This window comes from Molothrus aeneus, chromosome 24, assembly GCF_037042795.1.
Source record: "Molothrus aeneus isolate 106 chromosome 24, BPBGC_Maene_1.0, whole genome shotgun sequence".
In the NCBI taxonomy this organism is placed as follows: Eukaryota; Metazoa; Chordata; class Aves; order Passeriformes; family Icteridae; genus Molothrus; species Molothrus aeneus.
In genome coordinates this window covers 3669551-3685554 of record NC_089669.1, presented here as the reverse complement: position 1 = coordinate 3685554, position 16004 = coordinate 3669551, and the positions used below count along the sequence as shown (strand labels likewise).

The window sequence follows — 16004 nt, the reverse complement described above, 5'->3', positions numbered from 1 at the left end:
GACATGGGGGAGGGATCTGCCAGGTGTGAAACCCATCCCAGGGAGGGACGGTGCTCACACACAGGGACATCGGGGAGGGACCTGCCAGGATATAAAACCCAGCCTGGGGACACCTCCGGACAGGGCTGGGACACGCTCAGCTGGCCGCTCTCCTGGGGACGAAAAGCCAAAGGGATGCAGCCTCTGTAGAGTTTGCTGCTGCTTTTAAGGAGAATTTCTCTTTGCCCTCGGATTTACCTGCACAGGGGATGCACAGGGTGAGCAGTGCAGGGAGAAGCAGGGATGTGGGAAGGTTTTGTGGGAATGAGAGGAATATCAAGGGCTGAACCAGGGATTTGGGAATGTTCAGTGCAGAGAAGTGAACTATCAAGGGCTGAACCAGGGATTTGGGAATGTTCAGTGAACTATCAAGGACTGAAGCAGGGATTTGGGAATGTTCAGTGAACTATCAAGGACTGAAGCAGGGATTTGGGAATGTTCAGTGAACTATCAAGGACTGAACATGAGATTTGGGAATGTTCAGCGCAGACAAGAGAAGTATCAAGGGCTGAACCAGGGGTTCTTGCACCTCTCTGCTCCACAGGAATATTTTCAGCCCAGGCAGAGAGGGAATTGCAGCTGCCTAATGCAGAGTTAGTGTGACAGGTGACAACCTGTCCCGGTGCTGGGGACTGCTGGAGGAGGCACATCCAGCCCCCCAGCCAGGGGGGGGACCTGCTGGGGTAAAACCCAGCCTGGGGACATCGAGAAGAACCTGGCAGGGGTAAAACCCAGCCTGGGGACATCGGGAGGGACCTGGCAGGGGTAAAAGCCAGCCTGGGGACACCAGGAGGGACCTGCTGGGGTAAAACCCAGCCTGGGGACACCAGGAGGGACCTGCTGGGGTAAAACCCAGCCTGGGAACATCGGGAGGGACCTGGCAGGATAAAACAATCCAGCACAGGGACATAGGGAAGAACCTGGCAGGGCAATAAACCCAGCCTGGGGACGCCAGGAGGGATAAAACCCAGCCCTGGGGCAGAGGAGCTGGAGCTCAGGAGAAACAGGGAAGGGACAGCAGGACATCAGAGAGGAGCCTCGGAGCTCTGTGCTCCTGCAGAGCCTCCCAGGGGGATGGAGCCGGGCTGGGGCTGGAACGGCTCCCAGCAGAGCCCACCTGGGCACGGCCAGGGGCTGCTGAGCCTGGCAGGGCACCCCAACCTGACGGTGCTGCACACCCGGGACGAGGAGCTGGCCAAGGCTGAGGTGGGGGTGCTGGGCACCATCCTGGCCGTGGCCACCGTGGGCAACCTGGGCGTGCTGCTGGCCATGTACCGGCTGAGGAGGAAGATGAGCCGCATGCACCTCTTCATCCTCCACCTGGGGCTGAGCGACCTGGGCGTGGCGCTGTTCCAGGTGCTGCCGCAGCTCCTCTGGAAGGTCACCTACCGCTTCCTGGGGCCCGACCCCCTCTGCAGGGCCGTCAAGTACCTGCAGGTGCTCAGCATGTTCGCCTCCACCTACATGCTGATGGTGATGACCCTGGACCGCTACCTGGCCGTGTGCCACCCCCTGCAGTCGCTGCAGCAGCCCAGCCGCCAGGCTTACACCATGATCGGGCTCACCTGGCTGCTCAGCTGCCTGCTCAGCCTGCCCCAGGTGTTCATCTTCTCCCTGCGGGAGGTGCGCCCCGGCTCGGGGGTGCTGGATTGCTGGGCGGATTTTGGGTACCCGTGGGGAGCGCGCGCCTACGTCACCTGGACCACGCTGTGCATCTTCGTGCTGCCCGTGGGCGTCCTCAGCGTCTGCTACAGCCTCATCTGCCACGAGATCTGCAAGAACCTCAAGGGCAAGACCCAGAGCGGGGCCCTTGGCACGGGGGGAGCTGCGGTGGGTGCCCCTGGTGGTGCCAGCCCTGCAGGGAAGGTTGGGCAGCCCTCGAGGGTGAGTATAGAATATTAATCCTGATGTTTCCGGGTGGGACGTGCCTGGCTTTGTCTGGCCCTCGCTGCTAGGCCAAAGGCTGCAGCTGTGGGGTTTTACCCCAGAGATACCTTTGGCCGGCTGGGTGCTGCAGCTGGGCACCCAGAACAAATCCAGGCAAAGTAGGAACGCAGTTTACCTCTGGTGGAAAAGGTTCAGGGGACGGTGAAGAGAAAGGAGCAGGTTCTATCGTAGAGTCTTAATCCAGAGTTTTATTTCAGGGTGGTAGACCTCTGAATGTGGGAACAGCTCCCAGTAGAACTCCTGGCCGCATGGTCTTGTGTCCTTTTAAGCCCCGGGGACAGGGGGAGGGGAAGGGACAGGTGAGGGCCAACCTCACAGGTGTGAGGAGGGGAAGGCTCAAGGGATACAGACGCTAGGACAGGCCAATGAACCCGGACCTGAGGGGCATCTTTTGAACTTCTGCCAACCACACGACGCCCTTGCTGGAATGTTAAGATTGATGGGCAGCCCTTAGGCAGAAGGGGAAGGGGGAAGGTTGGCACACCTGAGAGGCTGGGATGGGTGAGACAGGAAATCGCACTGCAACAGGTGAGCAGCGTGCGCACCATCTCCCGCGCCAAGATCCGCACGGTGAAGATGACCTTCGTCATCGTGGCCGCCTACGTCACCTGCTGGGCGCCCTTCTTCAGCGTGCAGATGTGGTCAGTGTGGGACCAGGATGCTCCTGATGATGGTGAGTGCCGAGGGAGCACGGAGCCCTGGGAATGCCGGGAATGCAGCTGGGTTTGGAACAAGGAGAGATGGATGGGGTGTTGGCATTTAAAAATAAATGGGGAGGCTACGGGTTTTTACATGATACAAATCGTGGGGATTTTACAGATTTTTGCATGATAAAAAGCATGGGGATTTTACAGATTTTAAAGAAAATACAAAAATATAAAAATTATAAAAATCATGGGGAAGGCTACAGGTTTTTACATTATAAAAATCATGGGGAAGGCTAGAGGTTTTTACATTATAAAAATCATGGGGATTTTACAGATTTTTACATGATAAAGAGCATGGGGATTTTACAGAATTTTTTTTTAAAATACAAAAATATAAAAATAAAATATAAAAATATAAAACTTATAAAAATCATGGGGAAGGCTACAGATTTCTACATGATAAAAAGCATGGGGATTTTACAGATTTTTACATGATAAAAATCATGGGGATTTTACAGATTTTTTAAAAATGCAAAAATATAAAAATAAAATATAAAAATATAAAAATTATGGGTAAGGCTACAGGTTTTTACATGATAAAAATCATGGGGATTTTACAGATTTTTTAAAAAATACAAAAATAAAATATAAAAATATAAAAATTATAAAAATCATGGGGAAGACTACAGATTTTTACATGATAAAAATCATGGGGATTTTACAGATTAAAAAAATATAAAAATATAAAAATATAAAAATTATAAAAATCATGGGGAAGGCTACAGGTTTCCTTCTCTGCAATGCATAAAATTTCCTCCTTCCTAAAATTCCTTATAAACGTATCAAATACAACACAGATTTCCTGCCCTGTAAATGTATAAAATTTTCAGAGTCAAATAACTCCTTTCACCAGAAAAAAACCCTGAGAAGTGATGATTTCTGGCCATCATCCACAGGGATGTGCAAAGACATCTTTGCCATGTGTGTCTTTCCTCTTCTCTTGGAATTTTCTGAGGTTTCAGAAGTGGATTTCTGAGTTCATATGTTGAATTTTTTTCCCCTGTAAATCTTCAGTAGTTTTCCTAAATACTGAAGCAGCACTACTACTAGAAAAAGGGACTTCACCCAAGATTGAAAATCTTCTGGGAGATGCTTTGGGCAGCAGAGAGGCTGAAGGAAAGCCCAGAAGCTGCTGGGTCTCGGCTCTCAGAGGATGTGCTCCAGCACATTGGCTCTGCAGAACCTGGAGAGTTCTGGCTCTGCAGAACCTGGAGAGTTCTGGCTCTGCAGAACCTGGAGAGTTCTGGCTCTGCAGAACCTGGAGAGTTCTGGCACCGCAGAACCTGGAGGATTCTGGCTCTGCAGAACCTGGAGGATTCTGGCACTGCAGAACCTGGAGGGTTCTGGCACCACAGAACCTGGAGGGCTCTGGCTCTGCCAGCTTTCCATCCCCCAGCAATGCCAGCGGGACAGGAATGTGAGCCCCCAGCTCCTGCCCACTGCCCTCCCCGACCTTGCCCAGCCCCTGGGGATGTTTCATCTCTCTCTTTGCCTTGCCAGAGTCCACCAACGTGGCTTTCAGCATCACCATGCTGCTGGCCAGCCTCAGCAGCTGCTGCAACCCCTGGATCTACCTGTTCTTCAGCGGGCACCTCCTGCAGGACTGCCGGGGCTGCTGGGGCCGCCCCCGGGCCGGGCTGCGCAGACCCAACTCCACCGGGAGCCTGTGCAGCAGGAAAACCACGATCCTGAGCCACAGCCACCAGGCCGGGGTCCCCCTGCACGGGGACAGTGCCAGGGAGCTGGACCCGCCCTGCGACGAGGCCGTGACAGAGTCAGGCACGCTCTAGGCTGCGGCGGTGGCAGCTGCGACAGCGCCAGGTGTGACACTGCCAGGTGTGACAGCACCAGGTGTGTGACAGCACCAGGTGTGTGACACTGCCAGGTGTGTGGCACTGCCAGGTGTGTGACACTGCCAGGTGTGACACTGCCAGGTGTGTGACACTGCCAGGTGTGACACTGCCAGGTGTGTGACAGCGCCAGGTGTGTGACACTGCCAAGTGTGACACTGCCAGGTGTGACAGCACCAGGTGTGTGACAGCACCAGGTGTGTGACACTGCCAGGTGTGTGACACTGCCAGGTGTGACACTGCCAGGTGTGTGACACTGCCAGGTGTGTGACACTGCCAGGTGTGACACTGCCAAGTGTGACACTGCCAGGTGTGACAGCACCAGGAGTGTGACAGCGCCAGGTGTGCGACACCGCCAGGTGTGACAGCGCCACGTGTGTAACACTGCCAAATGTGACACTGCCAGGTGTGTGACACTGCCAGGTGTGACAGCACCAGGAGTGTGACAGCGCCAGGTGTGCGACACTGCCACCGCTCACTCTCGCTGCAGAGCGTGGCTTTCCCCACCTGGTGGCACCGCGTTTTGCAGAAATCGCAATGTTTCACCCAGAAAAGCGTCGCGTCCGCCTTGTCCTCGCTGCTGTGTGCGCTGGAGGATGGACAGAGCCCCTCCGGCCGCTGCCTGACCGCAGCATCCACCCGCAGCCGTGTTTAGGGAAACTTCTGGATACTCTCCTGCGGGGAGGGACCCTGGAACCTCCGGGGAGGGACCCTGGAACCTCTGGGAAGAGATCCTGCACCCTTTGAGATCAGGGGATCCTGCAACCTCCGGGAAAGGATGCAGCATTAAGGGGGATCAAGGGATCCTGCATCCTTTGGGATCGGGGATCCTGCAGCCTCTGGGGAGGGATCTTGCATCCTTCAGGATCAGGGGATCCTGCACCCTTCGGGATTAGGGGATCCTGCACCTTTCAGGACCGGGGGATGCTGCATCCACAGAATCCTCCTGGAGGGGCGGGAGTTTTGCGTTCCCAGCAGAGCAGCCGGAGCACGGCAGGCGGCAACGCGGCTCCATCTGCTCCAGAGCCGCCGCCGCCGCCGCCGCCTCCTCTGGCATCCGAGCAGACAGCGGGGACAGAGCTGTCCCCCCGCGGGGCTGCCGAGCTCCTCTGGCCTGGAAGTGCCCCCCTGCCGCCTCCCCCGGGCCAGGGACGGGGCTGCGGGGGCCCTGGTGCTGGGCACAGCTGTCCTGCCCCACGCTGTGCCCGCTGGAGCGCCCCAAATGCGGCACTGGCACCCCCGAGGAGCTGCTGGGAGCGGCCCTGGCCCTGCTCCAGCTCAGCCGGGCACATCCTGACTCCCCCCGTGCCCTCTCCCATCAGCTCTGCTCCCAGCCCCATCCCGTGCTCAACATCTGCTGCATCCCAGGGAGCTGCTCTCACCCTGCTGCTGCTGCTGCTGCTTTTGGCTGATTTTGCAGGATCAGGGGCCCAAACCCACCCTGGGCTCAGGGAGCAGGAGTTCCTGCAGTCCCAGCCTGGCCCCTGCCCTGCTCCCAGGAGCTGTTTTGTGCAGGAATAAATCATGGATGAGGCAGAAGAGCATCCATTAGCTCAAAAGCTGCTGTGGGTGATGTACAGGTGTCCCAGTGAAGGTTCCCAATTCCCTGTGGGCCACAGGCATTATTCCTTCCACTATCACAGGCTAAAGCTGTAAAAATAAAACATTAAGAGGAAAATATTTTGAAATCTTCAATATTTTCACTTTTTAATCACCAGGCATCTGAATTAGATTTCTCAGAAGCTTCCTCTCACTGGTTTTGGCCTCACCTTCAATCCCATAATCACACATCTCCTGGGTTTTCCAACGTTACCCAGGAATTGTTGGGGTTTTTGGAACATTTTCCTTCATGTGCCCTTCAAACTGGGCCAGATCTGCACCACAAGGTCATGAAAGCAGGAGTGCCTGGCTCCCCCTGCCACTGATCAATCCCAAATCAATTGTCTCACAACCCTTCATTAAATCACAGCATTACTGAGCCCATTTAAAACACACTTGGGGCAGCTCCAGCCCTGAGGAAGGGGAGGCAGCAGCTCCATCCCCCTCACACAGCTCCCACTGGGGCACCATTCCCATTCCCAGGCACTTTGGAAGTTTATTTCTGGAAAATTCAGCAGTAACAAAATGCAGAGTGAGGAGCAGGGACGTGGCCCAGGTGGGGAGAGACCAACCCCAGCACCTGGAGCAGGGACAAAGCAGGGAAAGCAAAAGCTGGGAGACAGGGAGAGGGAAAAGCCAGTGGGAAAATTGTATTTGAAAGGATTTTATGAGGCTGATGAGCAAAACAACAACACTGAGAGGAGCTGCCAGCCAGCTCAGTGCAGGTTTGAGGATCAATGCATCTCCCTCCCATTTTGAGGGGTGAGGGGCGGGGATGTTTCTTTTTGCTTTCATGCAATGAGGGAAAAAGGGCCGTGACACAGGAGTGGAGAGCTGATTCCAGCCTGGCTGGGAGGAGCCTTCCCCTGCCCCACCCTGCAGCCCTCAGGAACAGTGGAGCCTTTAAGGAAAAGCCAAGGAAGCTGTGCCCGCGGGCGGGGGTGGTACGAGTGCTGCAGCCCGTGCCAGGCAGCGCCCCAGGGGAAGGGGACAGTGCCAGGGGAAGGGGACAGTGCCAGCTGTGCAGCTGCTGGGGGCTCTGGGCACCTCTGGGCAGCAGCACCCTGGTGTGACAGCTTCACCCTGGTGTGACAGCTTCACCCTGGTGTGACAGCCTCACTTCAGTGTCACAGCTCCACAGCAGTGTCACAGCTTCACCTCGGTGTACTCCACAGCCTTGGATGCCCTGGGGCTGGAGAAGGGCCAGAAATGTGTTTTCCTCTTCTTTGGGTCCACGTTGACATAATCCATGCCAGACTTGACGTTCTCGTAGTCCTGGGCAGAGCCTGGCTCGGGGCCTTTCCCTGGGAACACCAGGGATGTGTAATTGATGTTTGTCTCTGAGCCACGGCCCTGCAGGAGCAAAATGAAGCCCAGGTCAGGCCCCAGCAGCCACCCAGAAGCCTTTGATCTCAAGCCCGTGCATCAGTTCAGGGAATCATGGAATGGGTTGGGTTGGAAGGGATTTTATGCCCGTCCCATTCCCCCTGCCATGGCAGGGACACTTTCCACTGTCCCAGTTTGCTCCAAGCCCCATCCAGCCTGGCCTTGGGCACTGCCAGGGATGCAGGGGCAGCCACAGCTGCTCTGGGCACCCTGTGCCAGGGCCTGCCCACCTTCAGAGAGAAGATTTTGCTTCCTAATTTTCCTGAAGTGCCCAGGGATGCTTCCCTCTGAATAGAGGACACTGGAACGCTGCATGTGACAGGGGACAACAACCACCCCAGCCCTTATCTATGGAATTTCAATGTGGTTTGATGGATTTGCCCCTGCTGATGCTGCTCCAGAGCTGGACACAGCACCAGGTGGGCTGGGGAAGATTTTCCCGTGGTACCTGAGGGCAGGAAGGGTTGTCGTTGTCTGAGTCCTCTGAGGTGTCTGAAGATGTGTCACTGCTCCCTTAAAAACACAAAACATTTACCACCCCAGCACTTCCCACAGGGTTAAAGGGAAAAAAGGATCAAGGGAGAAAAAGCAAACATGCTCAGAAGTGAAAATTCTGATCCACAAAGCATCAGTTTGATCCCTCCCAGCCTTGCTTCCCTGGGAGAAAAGGGCAGGGAGAGCCCAGCTGGGAAGAGGAGGCAGCTCCTGCTTGGCCCTTCTCCCACCCCAGCGTGTCCACAGCTCATAAGGAAGAGACATCACACAAATGCCACCCAAAAATTCCCATCCCTGTGCCAGGACAATGCCCCATTGCTGCAGAGCCCCTTACCTGCATAGGCTGGGGCTGGTTTTTGTGCTCCAGGCTGTTTTTGTGCTCCAGGTTGTTTTTGTGCTGTGTCCCCTCCAGGTGCTGAGGCTGCAGCTGGGGTGGGCTGAGGGCTGGGGTGCTCCCCAGGGCTGCTGCTCACCTGCATCCTGCAGGAATGCTGGGCTGTGAGCAAGAGGAGAGTGAGCCCTGGTCCAGCACACCCCACCCTGCTCCAGCACCCCCAGCTCAAACCAGCCCACCCCAAAATAATGATTGCTGTGCCCTGGAGCAGGCTCATATCCATCAGTTCAATTCCTGAGATGATCCAGGGCCCTGCTCTCCCACCAGGAGAGGCTCCAGTGACAAATCACAGTGTCAGGGCCTCTTCTTGCAAGTTGGGAATGATTTTGACCCAAAGCAGAGCTGGGCTCTGTGCAAATGTGAGCAGCAGTTGGTGTGAAAGAATTCCCTGCTAGAAATTACAGCTTCATCTGAACTAATACTCTGTGAGCTGATTCTTGGTATTTCCCCAGCACTTTACTAAAAAAGCAAGAAAAGAAAATGGTTTTGAAGCAACACAAGGTTGTACAGCCCTCACTGATGTGTACAGCCATGTCACCCATGTCACCACAGCTCACAGCCAGCCCAGCCCAGCCCTGCCCTGCCCTCCCCTGCCCCTTTCCCATCCCACACCCACCCAAACCAGGAAATCACCAGGGAAAGCCATTTTTTAATTACCAATTTTCCTGCTGAGCATGGTGTAAAAGGCCAGCAAGAGGAGAGGGTAGAGTATCGAGGTGAGAAGTGAGGAGACAGCAGGAATCCAGCTGAACAAGAGAAAACCATTCAGTCTCACTGAAATCACCAATTTTTTTCAACCCTGCCATGGCTTCAAGGCACATTTTAGACTCAGGTTTGTTGGTAGCTTTTGGTTTTGCTGTTTGGTTTTGGGGTGATGTGGCCCAAAATGAGGGCCTTGGTTTTCAAGAATGATTTGAGTTTCTTGCCCCTCGTTTTTGGGGCCTGTCCCCAGAAGGGTTTTCAAAAACCCCCAGGGGGGGAATGTGGTGCTGGAGGGGGAGAGAAACATGAACAGATATGATGGAATTACAGAATTGTGGAATGATGGAATGGGTTGGGACCTTTGAAGGGCACCCCTGCCATGAGCAGGGACATTTTCAGCCAGACCAGGTTGCTCAGAGCCCCGTCCAGCCTGGCCTGGAGTGGTCCCAGGGGGGCTGTGAAGGGCTCTGTGCCCCAGGGTGCTGCACTCACCATGCACAAAGGCTCATCCTCCTGCTGAGGCGTCTCCAGGGCCTGGGGGGACACAGACAGGCAGCAGGACCTGGTGGCAACCAAAGAAATGGTCCCACCGAGCCCCACACTGCTCCACACGAGCTGGAGATCAGGCTCAGCACTTGGAAGCAGCGGTTGGATGTTGCAGATGTGAAATAAAGGGGTTTTATTTTATCCCAGCCCTCCCCCTGTGAGAATCCCTGTGGTTCACACCCTCACAGAGCCACAGGCTGTCCCTTATCACTGAATTAATGGCTTTATACACGCTCATATCTGAGACTTGTCTGGACTTTCTGGGCTCCACCGCAATAGAATTGAAACTTGTTCTCCTTCTTCTTGCTTTAATCCTCTCTCATGGTTCATTTTTAAAAATTTTTCTCTTTTTAATCCACCAAAAAAAAAAAAAAAAAGGAAGAAAACTACAAGATGAAGGAAAAAAAAAATCCATGGAAAAAGTAACCAAAGGAAGGTTGTGGGGTTGGTGTGAGACTCTTGCATCAGTCAAGGTCCAGACAGAAATATCAGAGGCCCTCCAACACCTCAGTGTCTGAAACACCTCGGATTTACTACTGTGAGAGCTTCAATCCTGCTGAGGTTAAGAGGGTTTAAGGCAGAAAATCAGAAAACACCAATGCCTGGGCTGGGCCCCTTGGCTTGGGACTTCTGGCCATAACACTCAAGGGATTTATAATAAAAGATAGGGGTGTTCATTTTGTAAAAATAGCAGTGGGCTGCTCCTTTTGTGAGCTTTCACTTGCAAAAAAGCACTTTAAATCCTCTCTCAGTGTTATACACTTGCTATTTATAAATGGCTGATAGGGAGAGATCTTCAGCTGAGGCTTTGATACAGTGATTAAAGCAGCCATGATAATTTGATTGATAGGCTGATGGATAAATTGATAGAGCAAAGGCATTATCCATCCTGTGGAGCAGATTCTATCATTTCCTCTATGACACATTTCTGAGCCTAATTCATCAAAAGCTTTCCTGATAACCACCAATCTGCTGCAAAATTCCACTCATGCAAACAGTTTGATGACTGCCAAGCTGAAAGTTCATTTTTTTGCAGATATTTTCCCCCTCCCTTACTGAATAAATCTGTCCCCAAATATCCTTCTCAAAGGGCTGCCACTCTTGAAAGGCTCATTTCCTACTGTGGGGCAGGAGACGCTGCTGCAGCAGCAGATAAGGATCTGAAAAATGAGCTGTTCAAAAGGAAATTGCAAAATAAGCCCCAAATCCAACTATCAGCAGCTTCTGTGCCGAGGTGGGTACAGCGAGATGGAGGCACCGATATCAGGTGGGTATCAAAAAATCTGATTTGAGACAGCAACCAGTGAGAGCCTGGCACCAAATGTGCTTTTTTGGGGGCCTCAGGGGACTTCTGTGAGCCTGCAGCCTCCAGGACTTCAACCCTTTCTCAAGAAAATGCTGAAATCAAGGCTTGCAGGGAGCTGCTCCTCGGCCGGGCAGCGAGGGTCAACCTGAGGCATCTGCACTCAGCTAAACATGAGTGAAAGCTCTAGAATGCCCCAAATTATTTTAATCCCACTTGAGCCAGGCCCAGCTGGTTCACTGGAGCTCAGGATGGCACCAAAATGTGCGCAGGGGGATTCCCAGCCCAGCTCTGCTCCCGCTGTTGCACCCTCTGCTTCTTGCGCCATCGCACCCGGAGCGCGGCGCCCAACGCGGCCTTACCTGGGCTCAGAGCTTTCCAACCTTCCCTTCCCCACGGCTTGGGGCAGCTGGGGCCCTGCAGGCAGCAGGATCTGGGGCCGTTTCAGCAGGATTTGGGGCCGTTTCAGCAGGATTTGGGTGCAGAGCGGGGTCTGGCAGCGTGGCGGTGCCGGATGCGGTCACGCTCTACCCCCAGGAGCGGAGCCCACACGAGTTCCATGACACCTCCCCTCTGCCCAGCAGCCTCATTTAAATATATTGGGGTGTTTCTCTGCTGTTCTGCAGCTGTTTTGCTGCTGCACCCCTCCATCAATTCTCTGTCTTCCAGCAGCTTTGTCCCAAAATTCAGCTGAGCTTCCCTGGAGCCAAGTGGTGCCCAGCTCAACTCAGCTGCCACCCAAAACGAGCTCTGGGTGCTTCCAAGCAAACATTTTCCACAGGGATGAAGCATTTTCCACCACCTGGCTCCATGGCTGCTGGGGGTGGCTGGGCCTCCACCCGCCCACACTCTGGAAAATGTTCTGCAAGCTTTGGGGTGCAAGCAGCAGCCTGGCAGATCCCATCCTGAGAGTTCCCAGGAGTTTTGGGGATTGATGGCTGCTGGTTCATAGGAACTGTGGGGTTTGTAGCTCTGGAAGTGCCCTGACAGAAAGGAACAAGAAATTTCCTTTTTTTTTCAAGGTGCCTGACTCATGGGGACGGTGCCTGCTCGCCTTCCAACATCTCCACCAGCCCACAGCAATCCTGCCCCAGGGATACAACATCCCAAAGAATCCTCCTGGATAATCCAAAAGCAAAAAGAAGATTTCAAAAAGCATCACCTACCCCTGGAGCTGCATCACAAGTTGGGATCACTTCCCAAATTCCTCTTCATCCCTGGGACTGCTCCCACCATCCACCAGCTGCATCATCAGATGTTGGTCCTGCTCTCCTCACAGCTGCTGCACCCCAGGTAAATATTTTGGGGTTTATTTAACTGAAACTTGCTTGTTTGTTGATTTTTTTTCAGGTGAAACTTTGCTGCTGCAACACTTTCAAGTGCTCAGTGGCGGATAAACAGATTAACAGGTGGGAGAAGTGTCTGATAAAGGCAGGAAAAAAGGGTTTTTTACAAAACACTGCTGAGGCACAGTGTGAATCAACCAGGGCAGTGGCTCCACTAAAGGAAATGTGTAAGAAGGAACACAGATAACACGTTTTTAGCCTGAGAACAGGTTTTTTAAACAAAGAAAATGCTTCACACAGAGCTGGTGAGAAGTATTTTTTCTACCCAAGGGGCAAAACCTATTTCTGATCCAACTGTGCGGCCCTGGAGGGGTGGGACACAGCTGGGGACGGGCCCTGACCGGCAGAGCCCATTCCTTTCTTACCAGGTTGGGATGTTGCAGGAGCTGGGGTCACCTTTCCTCAACTTCTCCAGAGCAGCACAGGCTGGCCCTGCCAAGCTGAGGGACACCAAGGCTGGGAAATTGGGCATCTCCTCCCTCTGCCTTCCACACATTGAGCTACAGCTGGAATATGTATGAAACAAAGCCTTTTTGACCCAATTTTCTGTGCAAATCCAGCCCAGTTGCTCCCAAAACATAGAGGAAAAAAAAAAAAAAAACAAACCACCACTTTGTTCTACTTGAAATAACAATTTTGAAGTGCTCCGAGGAGTTGAGCTTTTAAAATGGCTTCTAAAATAACTCAAAAGTCTAAATAAATTTGCTTAGCTGCAAAAATTTCTAAATGAAAGCTCTGGCCTCGTTATGACTTTCATCTTCCTATTTTAATGCTGAATCTGCTGCCAGGAGTTTGCAGATTATGATGATCCAATTGGGGGATCTTTTCCACCAAATAAACTATTTCACTTAAAGTGTTTGGCGTGTCTGTGCTACTGCTCACCCTCACGTTTATCTCCAAAGCCCAGTGACCCTTCAGGCTGGGTTTTCTGATAGGATTTTCGGGTTATAAACCATGTCTGGAACAATCCACTTGCTGTTTTCAGCTTATCTGGCACTTGCTGCAGCTGCTTTTGTTTTAGGAAGTTTCTTTCTAATCCATGAATATGTGATTAGGACAAGGAGGGAGGCTGGTACATTAAACTGCATCTCAAAAGGGGAAATAGAGAATAAATTTGTATAAAAGCCACTTGTTAAAAAAAAATATTGCAGCGTGGGGGAATGAAGGGAATTTTCATTTGTTTTGAAAAAACAGCTGCATTTGCCATCGGCATCAACTGTGCTGTGCCCAACGTTTTCCTGCTCATATTGAGAAATATTTGATGTATTTTTTAAAACTTAATCTGCCCTCAAAGGTGGGGAGAGGAGAGGCCTGGCAGCACCTCCAGGGATGGGGACACAAGATCCCGGTGACAGCAGGACGTGACTTAGCTGTCCCCAGCCACCCTCGGTACCTGTGCCTCACAGATGAGGACTTTAATTTCCTGGGCGAGGGCTTTAATTAGATAAAAATTTAATTAGATAAAACAGGCTCGCTGGGACAAACAAAAAATTGATTAGCACGGTGCTAAAGCCTGTTAATCACGTGAATGGGGCTCGCTGAGCAGAGCACCCCCTTTAGTGCCCAAAACCATGGAAAATAAGGACGGCATGCAAAAAAAAAAAGGGCCTGGGAGATGGTGGCAGCAGGAAAAACCTTGCCTGCCCCCACTCACTCCCTCCATGTCTGAAGGCTTTATTTGTTCATCAGCATTTTCTGTTTGCACTCGCTGAGGCTTTAATGAGAGCCCGTCCTGGGTAAAACAAAACCCACAGAGGACGAGCCCATTAACGCCTGCAGGAGCACCAGGAGCTGTGTCCCTTGGAAAGCTGCTCCTTCCCGGCCTTTGGAAAGGAAAGTTGAGGATTCCCGAGCTGTTCATCACTGCTAATTAGGCTTTGCCTTATAAAATTAGGTCGATGGTACAAACACATCCCTTTCCTGCACGTCCCTGCAGCTGCTGGGCTTTGGGGCACCCCACAGCCATGGGCAGCTCCTTGAGGTGGGGCTGTGGGGTGAAGGAGAAGGGAAATGTTCCTCCAAAGCATTTTGGGGGGTTTCCACCAAAATGATGGTGGGATGGGAACTGGTGCTGGGATGGGGACCCCACTCTGCTCCCTCTGTGGGATCTCCACTGCCCCAAAATCAGCCAAACTCTCCCCTGCTCAGCTCCCACAGGCCCCCCAGCGCCGTCCTCACCCAGAAAAGCAAACGTGACCCCGGAGTGCCCGCTCAGCCTCGCCTGGGCCGTGGCCAGTGATTCATTGTGGGTGCCCGAGCCCGGTGTTGACTCTGGCAGGGCTTATCGAGCTTGGCACCGTGGGTATAAGAGCGGCACCGCGGCGGGCACAGCCGCCATCCCCACCATGAGGCGCCTGCTGCTCCTCGCCGCGCTCTGCCTGGCCCTGGCCAGCGCCCTGAAGAGGTAAGGGGGTCCCCAGAGTCCCCAGGGTCCCCAAGGTCCCCAGGGTCTGGGGGGGACACTGCCAGGGCTGTGATGGGTGGCAGAGCTCAGCCTGTGCCAGAGCGGTGGCACCGTGCTGGGATTTGCGGGTGCTCCGTCCCTCTGGGCAGAGCCTGGCAGCAGCAGGAGGGGCTGTGAAGGGGTTTATGCAAGCAGGGAGGGCAGAAAAAAGCAGCCTGGGTTGCTCTTGGCCCTGCTTGCCCTGCCCAGCCCCAAGGGCCTTCCCCTCGGTGGCACTGCCAGGAACTGGACGCTCTCCTGCCAGCTCCTGATCTCCTGTGCCCAAAAACACATCCAGTGCCCCTCTTCTGCTGTGCCTCGGCGGGAAATTGTTGCAGAGAGGGGATGTGGGCTCTGAACCCCCATCCTGGCAGGGCCAGGACCCTCCGGGTGGGCAGAGGACATGGGCAGCACACACAGGAGTGACCAGGACTTTCAGGGTGGGCACAGCATCCACAGGAGGGTCCAGGACCCTCAGGGTGGGCACAGGACGTGGGCAGCAGCTCCATGAGTGCCCAGGACCCTCAGGGTGGGCAAAGCACCCACAGCAGTGACCAGTGCCCTCAGGGCGGGCACAGCACCCTCAGGGTGGGCACAGCACCAGGGCGGTGCCCTCAGGATGGGCACAGCACTCTCAGGATGGGCACAGCACCCTCAGGGAGGGCACAGTACCTTCAGGGTGGGCACAGCACCCACAGGGCGGGCACAGCACCCTCAGGATGGGCACAGCACCCTCATGGCAGTGCCCAGCACCCTCAGGGTGGGCACAGCACCCTCATGGCAGTGCCCAGCACCCTCAGGATGGGTACAGCACCCTCAGGGTGGGCACAGCACCCTCAGGATGGGCACAGCACCCTCATGGCAGTGCCCAGCACCCTCAGGGTGGGCACAGCACCCTCAGGATGGGCACAGCACCTTCAGGGTGGGCACAGCACCCACAGGGCAGGCACAGCACCCACAGGGCAGGCACAGCACCCCGGCACTGACCGTGCCCTTCCCGCAGGGTGCCCCTGAGCCGGCGCCGCTCGCTGCGGAAGCTGCTGCGGGAGCGGGGGCAGCTCTCGCACCTCTGGAGGGCCCGGGACGCGCCGGCCGCGAGCAGCGAGGACTGCGCCGCCTTCTCGGAGACCAACGAGCCCCTCATCAACTACCTGGACGTGAGCAGGGCGGCACCGCGGGCTGGGAGCACCCTCAGTTTGCCCGAGCAGTGCCCACAAACCCCGCGGCTCCAGGCAGTGCCCGGCGTG

The 16004-nt window shown here is 54.3% G+C and overlaps 2 protein-coding genes across 2 annotated transcripts; one reads left to right on the top strand and one right to left on the bottom strand.

The window, feature by feature from the left end:
• The first annotated feature begins 1113 nt into the window (after nt 1–1113).
• Nucleotides 1114–4483, top strand: AVPR1B (arginine vasopressin receptor 1B). Its single transcript, XM_066565452.1, has 3 exons — nt 1114–1923; nt 2515–2659; nt 4194–4483. The coding sequence occupies exons 1-3, from the start codon at nt 1114–1116 to the stop codon at nt 4481–4483; spliced, it is 1245 nt and encodes a 414-aa protein (XP_066421549.1).
• A 2805-nt stretch (nt 4484–7288) lies between these two features.
• RHEX (regulator of hemoglobinization and erythroid cell expansion) lies at nt 7289–11296 on the bottom strand. Its single transcript, XM_066565055.1, has 6 exons — nt 11292–11296; nt 9612–9653; nt 9075–9163; nt 8358–8519; nt 7977–8041; nt 7289–7480 (listed from the first exon to the last, which is right to left on the bottom strand). The coding sequence occupies exons 1-6, from the start codon at nt 11294–11296 to the stop codon at nt 7289–7291; spliced, it is 555 nt and encodes a 184-aa protein (XP_066421152.1).
• Between the last annotated feature and the right edge of the window lie 4708 nt (nt 11297–16004).

Excerpts from the sequence above, each read along its gene's own strand:
- RHEX (XM_066565055.1), bottom strand. Across the intron at positions 9,164-9,611 it reads AGGATGAGCCTTTGTGCATG|CTGGATTCCTGCTGTCTCCT; the intron begins GTGAGTGCAGCA and ends TCTCTTGTTCAG. Across the intron at positions 7,481-7,976 it reads ACAACCCTTCCTGCCCTCAG|ACAAACATCAATTACACATC; the intron begins GTACCACGGGAA and ends CGTGGCTCAGAG.
- AVPR1B (XM_066565452.1), top strand. The coding sequence starts at position 1,114 with ATGGAGCCGGGCTGGGGCTGGAACGGCTCCCAGCAGAGCCCACCTGGG. Across the intron at positions 1,924-2,514 it reads AGGTTGGGCAGCCCTCGAGG|GTGAGCAGCGTGCGCACCAT; the intron begins GTGAGTATAGAA and ends GCACTGCAACAG. Across the intron at positions 2,660-4,193 it reads CCAGGATGCTCCTGATGATG|AGTCCACCAACGTGGCTTTC; the intron begins GTGAGTGCCGAG and ends TTGCCTTGCCAG.